Below are 14,107 nucleotides of genomic sequence, written 5' to 3' on the forward strand. Positions count from 1 at the left end.
CAAAATTGAGAACAAGACTGGCACATGTTCCTTTCAAAGAGTCTCTTTATTCAAAATTTCTTCAGCAAGGAGTTCTTATCGTGTTCCAATAGTGACCTGCCACACTCTGATCAGGTTGTCAGTGTAGCCGGCAAACAGGGTCTGTAAGGAAAATCAAATGGACACAAGTTAAAAACTGAATGTCCACACAAGTCCATCGCTTCAGTCAGTCAGACAAAGAAGCCATTCTCCCCTCATATTTGCAGGACTGTCAGCAGTGCATATCAGTGTTAAAAGTGATTGGGTATAATCACAGGGGGGGTTAGGATACTGAGACCGACGACTCGTGGGATAGTCTAAAATCTGCACTTAAATATGCTACAGAGAGACTGGTCCAGTACCTGTCCATCAGCAGACCACGCCAGGGAAGTACACTGTGGGGGTTCAGCCTTGCTGTTTGTGCTGATCACTTCCTGTTTCAGCTCATCCACAATGATCTTGCCCTCCAGATCCTAAACGAGGCAAAACACAAGTGGCGTTAGCGCCAACTAAAGCAGAACAGTCATCACACAACAGCACAGTATTTCAGCTGAAGCTCAGAAACAGCCTCTGATATCATCAAATAATACAGTTAGCGTGTAATGTTTCCATCACAGCCCTCCGAACAGTTTAACACCCGACGTTCAGGCTTACCCAGATCTTAATGCTGGGGCCGGTGGCGGCGCACAGCCAGTAGCGGTTGGGGCTGAAGCAAAGGGCGTTGATGATGTCACCACTGTCCAGGGTGTAGAGGTGTTTGCCCTCGTTCAGGTCCCACAACATGGCCTGGCCATCCTGAGAAAAAATAAATAAAAACAACAACCAGGTGAGATGCTGTTATGATCTTACCGCAGCACTTAACGTGATGCCCAACAAGTTCAAGTAATGCTCAGAAACAGCCTCTATTGTCATCATTTTCTTTTTAAAAAACAGATGTGTGTTTAGTTTTCCATCACTGCAAAAACCTGACAACTTTGCTTCTAAAACTAACATTGAATGGGCGTCTACGAGGGTTACCTTTCCACCGGAGGCACACAGAGAGCCATCAGGAGAGACGGTCACCGTGTTCAGGAAGCCGGTGTGGCCGATGTGGTTGGTCTTCAGCTTGCAGTTGGCCAGATTCCACACCTGCGGGACAAAGACAGTGATCGTCACATCCGCCGTGAGCACCACCGTACGGAGCGACAGGAGCTGTGCTCTCATCGACAAATACTCTCTCCAGTGAGCGTGTCAGCTAATACATGCAAAAAAATGTTTTTTTTTTTCAAATCATTGAGCAAACGAGCCGCTTGGGGCGTTAACGCGAGGACAAACCTTCCCAGACGACTTAAAGACTTACCTTGACCAACTTGTCCCAGCCACAGGACACGATGATGGGGTTGCTGCTATTGGGGGAGAAGCGGACACAAGACGCCCACTCGCTGTGGCCCTCATCCTGCAAAAGGTTAGAGATGTTAAATCCTCAACTCCATTCTCTGCTTTAAAATCAGCAAAGTCCACCGAGCTACGAGGGAAACCAAACATCAACAGCATTGCTTACTGACACCAAACTCAGATTAGAAACAAGTTCAGAAAGCGTCTGAACTTGTAATAATATTGATGCGCTGCATTGTTTGACATCTCAGCAAACTACAGCTGTGTTCCTGCTGACGGCCAAGCAACACGAGCAAAACCAGAAAAGGCCGCCCCGCTGTCGGCAGGCGAGCAGCTCACCTGAATGGTGTACTTGCAGACTCCGAGTGTGTTCCACAGCTTGATGGTCTTGTCCCGGGAGCCAGACACGATCTGGCGGTTATCAGCGGAGAAAGCCACACTCAGAACGTCCTTTGTGTGTCCAACAAACTGGCGGGTGGTGCATCCGCTGGAAAATGACACATTATCAGATTTCTTTGCAATAAAGAATAATCAAGGCTATAAATGCTCACTGCTAAAACCTTGTCTACTTTTAAACAAAAGTTCTGAACAAATATCCTTTGTTTACATGTCCCAAAACTAATTAATCAAATAAATGCAGATGTCTAATAAGTAGTAACTCTGTTCTTATCATGGTTTAAATCTGCTGCATTTCTGAAACAAACAAACCCAATAATTATTACTTCTATATAAGTTAATTAAAAACAGAAAAACCAAATGATGACTGTGCCAATTAGCTTATTATTGTCCCGTACATCAGAATACAAACCAACTTCGGCTTTATTTCACAAACTAAAAGAAAAGAAGATAATTTTCTATAAACTGCTTCACTCACAAGCTACAACAATGACTTGGTGACAGACTGACCCTAAAAATAATGGCTTATAAAAGTGTTAAATATACTATTCTTACATCTCAGCTTAGTTGGTCAAAAAGGTTTACTGAACAAGATCTCTAACAGCAATCAGTATAAACTTTTATGACTAAATACATCCCTTAAATTTGTTCCAACATCTTGAGACAAATGCACCTTTTGGTATATATATATTTTCAAAGTTCAGCTTTAAAATTCAGTCGATGTTTAACCATGGTGGTTCTTCTGACCCAGACTGTAGGATTAAAAACAGCTGTCAAACTAAGTTAGATGACGAGGCCAAAATGAAACACTTGATCGTAGCTGAGGGTCAATCTCGCTCAATATTTACTGAAAAAAGCTAAATTAATCTTGGTTTTTAGGTGGAATGTGTCAAATTGTTCGTATAGGAATACAAATGACCTTTCCCCAGAGGCTTTTTAAGTAGAATTTAGAGCAGATAACACATAAAGGACAGATAGTGTGTTCATTTCTTATGCTGTGCTCTTCAACTACTTTTCCTTGTCTTATTTCTTAGTAAAACGTTTGGTTGCTACTAAAATTTATTCTCAGCTGTGAGTTTATCAACATGAGTTCGATCAGTCTCATTTGACGCTTCAAATGAAAATTCAAACTTATTTTCTCAGCTTTAAAGTCGTCTGCTCTGACGCGCTCAGGTTTCTCAAAAAAACGCGACGCAGCAGCAGACACTCGATCCGTCACCGACTGGCGGACCAGAGCCAACACATTTCAAATATCACTTTTGAGTTAGAGGCTGTATTCTCTGCTTTTTATCACGTCTGTCGCACCGACAAAAATGTAGCTTCAGCTGCAAGTCACAGCCGAGGGCCAGTGAGTAAAAGTCTTTAAGCTGCAGTTCTGGCACCAGGGGCTTCAGGGGAAACTATGCTTTAAATCTGGGAGTTTAAACCCTCTCCAATAATCTGCCACTGATGATATTTATGAACCAAATTTATCTGAGAACTTAAAGTCTTTCTAAAATCCCTTCTTAATGTTTACAAATGTTGACAGGCAGACTGTCCACATCGTTAAATGTGACTGCTTTAACCTGCACCCTCTCGTCTCTTTGCCTTTCGTATCCTGAATAATTTTCTGTTTTATATGTCGTGTATTTGCACTACATTGGGACTTATTTTCTACTTTGTGACGTCTCGTTAAATGTCAAAGGAGTACAGCTGTTTCAGCCCCGTGTTTATCTGCATCTGGGTGGGCTGATCATACGTTTCTGCTCACATACAACAGATCAAGACCTGAAGTTTGAGTCCTAGACTCTCGACACCAACCCGCGACCCTCCGCCACTTCTCCACAAACCAGCGGGCTTGTTGGCTTTCCCGTGGCCGTATACTCACGTGGTGAGGTCCCACAGGCGCAGGGACCCATCCCAGGAGCCCGACAGAGCGAACTGCCCGTCTGAGGAGATGACAACGTCGCTCACGAAGTGAGAGTGGCCCCTCAGGGAGCGCTGGGGGATGCCGTAGTTGGTCTCGTCACGGGTCAGTTTCCACATGATGATGGACCTGTCTGAAAGGTTAACAACACACAGAGATCTTCACTTCTTCACATTCAGAACAGCAGGCTGGACATGTTAGCATGTGATGCTAGCTCTGAAGTGAGACGTTTTAAATGAAATAGACTCGGTTTGACAGCTTTTACATGTAAAGAGTTCATATTTAGTTAAGTAGCTGTTAAGTAGTAGTTTTATTAAGTAGCTGGAGTTAATGTGAACCGTGCGTCCAAAAACACACAGGCTAAGATTCAGGTACTGATGACTCCAGCTAGCTTAAGTTTAGCTAAGCCGCGTCTCTGAGCTGCAAATATGGCGTGTTTACGACTGAATAAAACATTATTAGTCGGTTTTCTCTGTGCAGGGACACCGAGTCCCTCCCGCAGGCCGTGTATTTCCTCTAACGTCGCCGCTAGCCGACCGGCGCTAACCCCGTGCAGCCATGTTGGCAGAGCCGGCGAGGGGGGGAGAAGCCTCACCTCGGGAAGCCGACAGAATCATGTCGGGGTACTGGGGCGTAGTGGCGATCTGGGTGACCCATCCACTGTGCCCCTTCAGGGTCCCCCTCACTGTCATCTGCTCGGTCATTTTGGCGAGGTTCGGTGGTGCCTTTCGCAAGGATGGATTCGGATTTCTTCTGAGGTCCGGGCAAACCTAGGTCCTCATCGCATCTAGGCACAGCGGAAAAGGAAGAAAGGACCCGGATGCAAAAACTAAGAGGAGGTGAAACGGCCGCAAAGGATTCTGGGATATGTTTTTTTTTTAACCAGCAGAAACCTCCAAAGAACTAAAAACTTTTGAAAACAATATAAAATGTATTAAACACAAAACATAACTAATGTAGTATTATATCTATGAAAGAGGTATGATTAAAAAACACGAAAAATTAAATATTTTTAATAAAATAAACATAATTAGGACAATTTATTGTTGATGTTTTGAACCTTTTGAGTCTTTGCATGACAAGTCTTGTCATTTGCTCTTTCAGTACAGCTGTTTGCAGTTTTTTTTGCCTTTGATAAATAGATTAAATTGACTGACAAAAAGCTTGAAACTTGTCTTAAACATCTCTGATGACTGACTGACTACTGCTCTCTCTCTGGATCGATTTGTTAACAAATAAGATCTGCTCAGACCTTGGACTGTTTTGAAAATCTGCTGAAAAATCACCTTTTTAAAATGATTCTAGTAGAACCTGACACTTGCTATTATTGTGTTTTTAAACTGAGAAGTTATCTGTTGTATCTCTTCGCCTTTCAGGTGAATTTTATCTGTTTTGTTTGACTGAAGTGATGTTTTTTATCGTTTCAGGTTTGCTTTAACTGTTGCACAGCACTGCTTTAAATGGGTTTCATAAATAAACCGGCATCAACTCCTATTTTAGGTTATAATTATAATTAATTACCTCAGGCAGTTCATTACCCACCTGATGAAGACTCAGTGGCGACAATAAGGATGAAGATTGACCACTGTGACCACTCCAGCCTTCCTTTTTGTAAAAAAAATAAAACTATCTGTGGAGTACCTGAAGTCTGCCTCAGTCCTACGAGGAAGGAAGGTTTATTTTTAAAGCTGAAGATATAATCGAACTTTATCAGTAAAGTTGAGAAAACAAAACAGATTATTAGAGGGATTAACAAGCAGTACTGCTTTTTTCATAAACTGTTCGCTGTAGCAAACAGATTTGTGTCTCAGTAAAATCTGGTAAAATTAGATCATGTTGAAGTTATTAAAGTAATATTTTATTCCAGTACCTCAGTCATGATTTTAGTTATAAACAGCAAAGTGTTAAAACATATGTTTAATTACAGTAACAAACACCATGTGCAAATGGAAATATAAGGTTTGACATCTAACAGGAATAAAGACATTTAAAAAAAAAGTTATTATTCTGTAGATATTTTTTATTCTGCAGATGGCAAATGAATGAGTTGGTGCGCTTTTGAAGAAAATATCAACAGTGAATCTTAAAACCTGAAATATTTACTGTGGCTTTGGTCTTCTTTAGTTACTTTTTTGCTTATCTTTTATTTTCTGCCTGTTCTTCTGCAAATTAATCTGTTGTCATAGTTTTTGAAAAAAAAGCATGTTCACTTTTTACACGGTTACACATCTAGACTTCTAACTCAACTTCTAATGTGCAGCATTTATGTAAGACTGCAGCTCATTTTTGCTTTATTTGTGACCCATTTTACACCAATTAAGCTAAAATAGTCCAATTTTGAAAACAGCCCTATAAAATATGGGGTTTTACTTAAAAAATGACACTATTAAATTAAAGAAATATGTCAAAACATACTTCCTTAGTTGGGAAGATGACCAGAATTTGCTTTATAAACACTATTGGCTATAAAGTTTGATGATATTTCTAATAAACTTTATATCAGTCTTTGTTTTGGTCGACTGCTCAGCTTCAGACCAATAAAACTGTTTATGTCTCATGTTTTGAAGCAAAACCTGTCATTTAATATTCAGATCCTTTAGTTTATTGTGTTATAGGCTGATCAAAATGTCTTTGTCTTTTATCTGGGAAAGGCTGTATAGTATGTTTAGCACAAACTAGTGAAAATTGAAAATTTTTTAGAGTTAAAAATGAAAATAACATATAAAATCACCTGTTAAATAGATGGTATATATGTTTTTTTACTTTATCAGGTGACATTGGCTTTGGTTCCCCTTAATATGTTTAATAAAAAAACAGTTCTTTAGTTTAATACCTGTTAAGACATTAATTTTGTAAATAAGGAGACAAAAACAGCTTCACGTGATCACGATAAAAAGGCAAGAAACCATCAAACTTGAGAGTTTATTTCCATCTACATGTCTACTGACCAGATTTTTGTGTTATACATATATATATTTGGACAAGTAATTACAAAAATAGCTTACATTTTTTACAACCAAATACACAACCAACAAAAACAACATCCCTTTCAAAGTCAAGCTAACACTGTTGTGGTACAAGATTTGTTAAAATATAAAACTCTGATCAGACACGGTGCCGTGAGCAAACTTCGATAAACACACAAACAACAACAACAACAAAATAGGCGCTGATGGAATCTGTAAAAAGAAATAAAGGAGATATGAAACAGAAAACCACCAGCGTACAATGAAATACAGCAAAAAAAAACTCGTGTAAAGTTAAATCATACTCGAATATGTCTGAAATAAAGTTTCAAATGAACATTTTATAATGTTTACCTCAGGTTTACCATATGAAAGCGTAACTTCATAAATGCTTACGTCTGATATCTGAAACACTCTGTTTTTTAAAAAATAAAAATCCAGAATGAAGTTAAAATAAAAAGACAGCTGTGCCGCTGACGGGGAAACCGTTTTGCAGGATGTTTCAAAATAAAAGCTGCAAACTTTACAACGTAAAAGAACATTAATGCACATTCGTGTGGGTCAATCTGGGCAACAAATGCTGACAAAGGAAAGTGCTGCTAAAGTCAACGGAGCCTACATTAAAACACTTCATTTCCCATGAATGTATCCGTCTCCAACCTGTTTCTATGAATATTTAACAGTTTGTCATTCAGTACCAGCCAGAATAATGTCTTTATCAACAACTGTGTGTGTGTGTGTTTTTTAAGCGTTTGCTTATAAAACTTTGAAATAAAAGAGCTTTAAGAGCTTAAGCACCAAGAAATGAGTCCATCTGAGAGAGACGCGTGGCAGAAATGACACAAAACAACAAAATCCACCTGATTGCAAAGATATCTTTGCACTTTCAGGAGGCATTTGAAAAAAAAAAACAATTCTTATAAAATGTAACATGAAGTCTCAGGAGCTTACTGAAAATGAATGACTTAAAAACAAAAAACTGTATTTGACTCAGATTTCATGTTGGTTCGTTGCTAAAATACATATAAAAAATAAACACATTTAAGTCAGCAGCAAAAACTTCTACTGTTGTCCAAACAACAAAAAATAAAAGCAGTGATTAAACACGCCTTCGCCTGCAGTTCAAACACAGACATCAGTCAAAATGTGTCAAACGTGAGCGATGTTTTCTCATGGCAACAACAGCTGATCGATAATCAATAATACTGCGTATGGTTCCTTCAGAGCTGGCCTTTAACTCATCTGTTTATTCAAGGCTGTACACAGGAATGCAAAACTGGAGTGAAACAGAGGAGGATACAATGAAAACGCGGCCCACGAGTTGGAGAAACGACGCTTTGAGGAGGCTTTCAAATTAAAAGGCAGCTAAATGCAAAAACAACGTCTCAGTTCTGTCATGTCGGTTTCCATCTCACACGCCGTCCGGGGTGCTGAACAACACTGATATCATGCATTAATATTTTACACCAAGCTCATACAAAACATCATCATAACACATCCAGCGGCTCTGCGCAGTGAAATAAAACAATCCTTCCTTTATGTGCCGGTGACTCCCAAATAACTCCGATCTATAGCGCAGCGTCATCAGCAACAGGTTTGTCTCTTTCCACCCCACCCACCCCACCCTAACTACGAGGTGAAACGTGGAAACGGAGAGTTCTGTCATCTGGAAGATCCGAGCGTGACACAGAGGCGCCGGAGAGCGAGCTCTGCTTCAGGAAAGCCACTCAGCCCCGTTCTTCCTTCCTCCAGGCTCGCTCCCGTCGCTCAGGGCTGAGAGAGACGCTTGCGTTTGAGCTTCTGCCTCGCCATTTCCTCCTTTTTTTTTTGTTTGTTTTGTTTTTCAGAAAACACAGAGAGGACAAGAGAGCACTGACAATACACTCCTCCATCTTCCAATAACAATATTAATAATAACAATATAAAAAAGAAACAGAAATCGTCTATCTGTTCAAACACACATCCATCCATCCATCGGGGAGAGACCGGCTGAGCGCACACACACACACACACACACACCGCCACGAGTTCTGTTAGTGAGGCACTCTTCGATGCCACTTCACGGCCGCATTCACAACACTGAATTGTGAGGTTTTTGTTTTTGTTTTTTTTTATTTCTTAAAAAAAAGTTCTTAAATTTTCAATATATTATATAATGGGGCTTTATATAAAACAAGAAAAAAAAAACGGGGGGAAGGAGGAAAAAAAAACCAGGTTGTCGGTGTGGCGTTCAGCTGCAAAATATACCAAATCAATATGTACAGACTCCATGCTGCTGGTTAGTCATCACTGCAAAGAAAGAATAGTGAGGACCGGTTAGTGTTTCGGTATTATGATTTAAAAAAAAACAAAAACAACATAAAGCATGCTTCATCATTAGAAACTCACACACACACACACACTGGGATTTACTTACAAAATGTCCCTGTGTTAAATCAGAGTCAATATGTCATTTTAGTACAGTATTATGAGTTACCTGCTCCCTATAGCTGCACCCTACCCTAAACAAAAACAACGGCTGATCGTGGCATTAGTTAATAAATGGAAACGCTCACCTTGTGCCAACAGCCTGGTATCGGCAGCCCGTCGTGGCCCTGCAGGCGGGGAAAAAAGAAAAGATAAGTTGAAGCATCTTCATGTTCGATGGCGTCCTCATCGAAATCACCCAGTCATCACGAGCTTGCTGAGCTTGTGGCTTAAATGACCAAATGCATTTTCCCTCGTTTTGTAACGTCTTCTGTGATTGGGTTAGTGTTTCGGCACGTCCCTTTGTGCCGCTAAAGGTGGTTAAAGGACGCAGCGTTTAAATGCTTTTTATATTTCCATACTGCTCATCTTGTATTCTTCAATAAAAATCAGCAGCTTTGATGGTTTAAGTTCTGTTTTTATAACAATACGACACATGCTGTTCAAGTCTCTGATGCATTTCGTGTTTCTTCACAGGAAGTTGACATCAAATTCCCGCACTTTAATTTCCTAATTTTCATCATGTTGTGTTTGTACCTCCGTCATGAATATGTCAACAGTTTCTTTAACTTTCCTCATATATATTAACTTTTACCCATATATAACATACAACCAGACACGCCTCCTTGTGCTGCAGCAGAAGTTTGCAGCACTGACATGAACAAACTAACTAATAAACAAGCCTTTTCTGTGTAAACCGACTGGTCTGAATGCGTTTCCTGAATGAGGGACAAACTATCTCTATGAAAATGTGTGTTTTTTAATCCTAAAGCAATGAAAAGGCATTTATTCTGCTGACTTTGTCCATGACGGGGTGGACAGGTTTTGAGATTTGCTCGCACATTATCTGCGCTTAGTGAATAAACAAAAAGGGCTGGAGACTGACCATCATGTATGTCTAAAAGACTATGGTCAACTTAACAGAGACATCTTAACACGTGTCTAATTGGTGAGGGGAATAACATGGAGAGTTTGACCGAAGAAGAGAAAACATGAAAAAAAAGGAAGTAAAATGTTTGAAGGGAGGAGGAGCAAGTGATGAAGAGCAAGCGAGAAAGGAAGGAAAGATACTGTACCACAGGACAGGGGGCCTCGGGGCCCGAAGGAGGAAGAGGAGGAGTTTCAGGGGAAGAAGGCCCTGTCCTCACGGAGACGCCTTTAGTCTCACCGCAGCTCTGTCAGGAGGTAAACATTTACACCACAGAAGAGAAAACAGCAGACGTGACGCTGAGAGGGAAACGGCGAACATAGAGATGAAGTCAAGAGGCTGGAAATCAGCTCAAACCTGTAGCACCACGTGTGTGTGTGTGTGGGGATAGAGGTAACGTACCACAGGACACGGCTGGTCCAGTCCCGGAGGACCTTGTTCTCCCTTTTGGCCCTTCATTCCTTTCTTTCCCACCGACCCCCTGTCACCCTGGGACACAAAGACGCACTCAGGGTCAGGGACTCCGCGGACGAACAAACAAACAAACCTGGCTGCAGGGACAGCCGAGTAACGGCTGAATCCAGGCCAGAATCACCAAACGGACCAACCTTGTCTCCTTTTTCCCCTCGGTCGCCTTTTTCTCCCATCAGGCCTGGGAAACCCTGAAGCAGGGACAGATTACAGAGTGGGTCAGCGCTGGGAGACACGTTAAACCTCAGCCAAACTCATAGTAAAATTCTCAACAAGAAACTCACATCGAGCCCGGGCTCCCCTGGTCGGCCCTGTGAACACATTTAAAATTACACCTCATGTTTTTTTAAGCTAAAAATGATATTTGGTAAAACAAAAAACACACAAAGCTGATGACGGTCTTACTTTTTCTCCCTTGGCGCCTGGAAGTCCCACCAGCCCAGCAGACCCGGGTGGACCCTGGTGTCCGTCGAGCCCCTGCAGATAAAGTACACATCAGCAGTGTATCAGACACAGCACGCTGCGTAAACATGGCGCCGACCACGGCCCGGGTGTGGCTCACTTTGGGTCCAGGAGAACCGGCCTCCCCCTTCTCCCCCTTCAGTCCGAATCCTGGCTCCCCCTGCAAAGGCGACAACGCAACACTTAGTTTGTTTTGTCTTCATGGGAATTAAAATAAAACTAAAAGAAGACATTTGGACGGATTCAGCTGAGCTCACCTTGGGCCCAGGCATCCCATGCAGGCCCTGAAACACAGCATGTCCTGTCAGTTCGGAGCAGCTGCAGTCACATGGCTACACACCTGAACCGAAACGTATAAATACTTACCGTAGAGCCGGGGGAACCGGGTACGCCTGGAGGGCCAGGTGGGCCGGGAGGGCCAGGCTGAGAAATCATCTGAACCTGAAAACGATGGAAGAAGTCAGAAAGGAAAAGAAAGCAGAGAGATTAGGCAACAAACCACATTTTTATTGTTTTTTTATGGAGCTGTGAGGTCTAAATAAAACTGCAGTCTTCCTCGAAGGAATGCATATCGCCTGCTGCTTTGTGTGCCAAGTTTTAAACAAAGATGTCGTGCAATCTGTTAGCGCTCAGAGTATGTTTCGGGGATGGCTCTCAGTTACTACCACCCCAAGTTTTAGCCCAGTACCTGTAAAACTGACTGAGTTATGGGTATTTATATGTCAGCTAACATTGATTAGCTGTGGCAGCCATTTTGAATTGCACTGAGACAAACAAACACTCACACACAGGTTACATGATCACCTGCCTGGCTGATGATACGGACAAACAAACAAACCAATAAAAATCACAAAATAAATAAAAAACCTAAAATAAAATCTGTATTTGACATGTATCTGTTCTTTAATCTTGAGTTATGTTTCCTGTTTTGACAAGTTTTGGGAAATGTCCTCTTTTTGTTGTGTTTTTCTCTTTTTTTTCCCCCATTTTTTTGTTTTTGTTTATCGGGATTGTTGTGTTTGCTGTGAAACTTTTGTGCTTCACTCAGAGTTGTTGTGTTTTTCCAGCTCACGGCCACCAAATAAAGCTTCTTGGCTAAAAATGAAATGTAATTTATGTCATCTATTTAAAGTAACTTTTAACTTTGAAGTGTTTGCACAACAGCAGGGGATTTTTAGTCTGGCTCGACATGGCCGCATGGATGCAGAACGAGCTTCTTTGCGTTCTTGTTTTTCCTCTCACCAGGTTGTCGTCCAGCCTGCAGTCGCCTTTTTCTCCCTTCTGTCCGTCCACGCCCTGGCCCGAAACAAGTAGGAGTTACTTTTAACTCGTGACATTCGGAAGCTCCTGTGTGCCGTCAGTACTTACAGCAGGCCCAGACAGACCCATCTCTCCCTTCTCTCCCCTTTCACCAAGAGGCCCCGGTTCACCTGCGTCCCCTTTGGGTCCCTGAGGGTCAAGAATCAAGAGAAAGTCCAGCATTGGAGGTGAAAACAGAACCAAGCGAGAAGCGAAATGTAGATTTTTGCCTCAAGAAAAGGTTGAAAAGATGTCCAATAAGTTTCAGTTCTGTACCTTTTCTCCATCGACGCCTGCTGGTCCAGGTAAACCAAGCTCACCCTGAGACAAAACAGAGACACTCTGAGTAAATATAGGTGACATTATCGATACAAGAGAGGTGAAGGATCCTCTTTTTCTTTTCTTTATCAAACCAAACAACTTAGTGCGAGGGAGAACTGCTGTTACCTTTTCCCCTGGAGGGCCAGGAGGTCCTGCTGGTCCCGGTGGGCCCTGGAATCAAACAGAATGAGTCCAGTTTAACTTCATTTCTTCATTTTGTTTGGACTCAAACCAAGCTGCTAGACTCTGAGCCCCGTCAGTGAACAGTAGCTTCATCACACAACCTGCCGACAGCTCGTCGCCTTTAGAGCAACGCATGTCCATCGCTGTTTAGTTTTCGGTGTTGATCGCGATCGGAAGCTCGTCGTACGCAGAGGAGCAATCGAAGCTGAGCCGGTTTGCATGGAACTCGAAGCGAGGAGTAAAAAGGAGTGCCGGTTTGTGCAGAACGACGGCTCGGCTTCGATTCTTCACTCTGCCGATTGTTTTGATGTTGGACGAGACAAAAAAGGAAGGAGAGCCCAAACATTCCCGTGAGGAAGAACGAAGAGGGAACATGTGGGCCACATTCTGCAGCCTGTAATGGGGTGACAGGCCTCCTAAATCAAGCTCCCTGATTTCTGCATCTACAGTGTTACACTTGTTACTCCTCCCCTCCGAAGGCCTCGGCCATCTTGAAGTGATAAAAGGGGGGAAACCACGGTGCCTCCCCGAGGTGTACGGCTCTTGAACTTCTTCTTTGTTCTCCATGAAGCAATCACAGAAACCAAAAGGCGTTTAGAAGCAGCTATTTGATCCGGGATGTTTCATCACCGAGGTGGGGGGGAGCTCGCGCAAACATTCGGACAAAAAGCAGCACAACGAACGACAGCAGCAAACAAACAGTGTCAGCAGTGTTGTGCTCCGAGTCCATCGGCATGTCGGCACGGATGAAACGCGAGGAGCTGCCTCTCGCACGAACAGGCAGACGGGTCGGGACTCAGCGGCTGGGTGGCCGTGGCGACTGAGCGGTGAGAAGCTTCCGATAAGATCTCAGGTTGGTGGTTTCCTGCCGCCTGCTTGGCGACCAGCGCAGGCTGTTGGTTACGACTTGGCACGCCAGTTCAGATCAGGTCTAGGGGGACCGGGCTCAGACCGGGTTTTAATCAAGTGCACACACGACTGCAGAGATAGACATCTTTCAGAAGCACGGACCCCAAAACTCTGTCAGGTCAAAATCAAGACTACAGTCGGGAAAAAGAAAGTCCACCCTCCTTTAGCTCTTGAGTTTTATGTATCAGAACATTAAACAATGAGCTGCTGCTGTGTTTGGTAAAAAAACAAAACAAGGATAGGATATCAGCACACACATCTCAGTTGTTAAGCATGGTGGTGGAGGGCTGATGATTTGGGCTTGTTTAGCAGGTCTAGGACACCTTGAATATACCGTGAACTCCTCTGTAAAACAAATGAATCCAAATGTGAGCTGGGCTGAGTCCAGACCTCAGTCCAGTCTGAGTC

At 42.5% G+C, this 14,107-nt stretch overlaps 2 protein-coding genes across 10 annotated transcripts in view; both read right to left on the reverse strand.

The window, feature by feature from the left end:
* Positions 1 to 27: 27 nt before the first annotated feature.
* On the reverse strand, positions 28 to 4,508 carry rack1 (receptor for activated C kinase 1). The gene is made up of 8 exons (XM_017424202.3): positions 4,290 to 4,508; positions 3,656 to 3,827; positions 1,732 to 1,879; positions 1,358 to 1,453; positions 1,036 to 1,146; positions 673 to 813; positions 381 to 491; positions 28 to 141 (listed from the first exon to the last, which is right to left on the reverse strand). The coding sequence occupies exons 1-8, from the start codon at positions 4,396 to 4,398 to the stop codon at positions 76 to 78; spliced, it is 954 nt and encodes a 317-aa protein (XP_017279691.1). The 5' UTR covers positions 4,399 to 4,508; the 3' UTR covers positions 28 to 75.
* A 2,089-nt stretch (positions 4,509 to 6,597) lies between these two features.
* si:dkeyp-44a8.4 (collagen alpha-1(XXIII) chain) overlaps positions 6,598 to 14,107 on the reverse strand; it is a 187,750-nt gene continuing 180,240 nt past the window's right edge. For 4 of the 9 annotated variants that reach the window (XM_017424151.3, XM_017424147.3, XM_017424150.3 and 1 more), the window contains 15 exons: positions 12,734 to 12,778; positions 12,563 to 12,607; positions 12,356 to 12,436; positions 12,230 to 12,283; positions 11,354 to 11,428; positions 11,245 to 11,271; positions 11,088 to 11,147; positions 10,931 to 11,002; positions 10,810 to 10,836; positions 10,663 to 10,716; positions 10,457 to 10,543; positions 10,203 to 10,301; positions 9,216 to 9,254; positions 9,077 to 9,085; positions 6,602 to 8,478 (listed from right to left, as the gene is read on the reverse strand). In XM_017424151.3, coding sequence (XP_017279640.1) covers positions 8,428 to 8,478; positions 9,077 to 9,085; positions 9,216 to 9,254; positions 10,203 to 10,301; positions 10,457 to 10,543; positions 10,663 to 10,716; positions 10,810 to 10,836; positions 10,931 to 11,002; positions 11,088 to 11,147; positions 11,245 to 11,271; positions 11,354 to 11,428; positions 12,230 to 12,283; positions 12,356 to 12,436; positions 12,563 to 12,607; positions 12,734 to 12,778 — 825 coding nt within the window. In that variant the 3' untranslated portion in view covers positions 6,602 to 8,427. Of the gene's footprint in view, positions 8,950 to 9,076; positions 9,086 to 9,215; positions 9,255 to 10,202; positions 10,302 to 10,456; positions 10,544 to 10,662; positions 10,717 to 10,809; positions 10,837 to 10,930; positions 11,003 to 11,087; positions 11,148 to 11,244; positions 11,272 to 11,353; positions 11,429 to 12,229; positions 12,284 to 12,355; positions 12,437 to 12,562; positions 12,608 to 12,733; positions 12,779 to 14,107 lie in introns of all 9 variants that reach the window. The other 5 variants (XM_017424152.3, XM_017424154.3, XM_017424148.3 and 2 more) reach the window with 5 other exon arrangements.

Source organism: Kryptolebias marmoratus, linkage group LG9 (assembly GCF_001649575.2).
Source record: "Kryptolebias marmoratus isolate JLee-2015 linkage group LG9, ASM164957v2, whole genome shotgun sequence".
Taxonomy (NCBI): domain Eukaryota; kingdom Metazoa; phylum Chordata; class Actinopteri; order Cyprinodontiformes; family Rivulidae; genus Kryptolebias; species Kryptolebias marmoratus.

Bases quoted from the DNA above. Each gene is read 5' to 3' on its own strand.
- rack1 (XM_017424202.3), bottom strand. From the start codon at position 4,398: ATGACCGAGCAGATGACAGTGAGGGGGACCCTGAAGGGGCACAGTGGA. The intron at 1,880-3,655 runs GTGAGTATACGG...GTCATTTTCCAG, and splicing joins CGCCTGTGGGACCTCACCAC to CGGATGCACCACCCGCCAGT. The intron at 1,147-1,357 runs GTAAGTCTTTAA...TTTGTCCCGCAG, and splicing joins GCTGGGACAAGTTGGTCAAG to GTGTGGAATCTGGCCAACTG.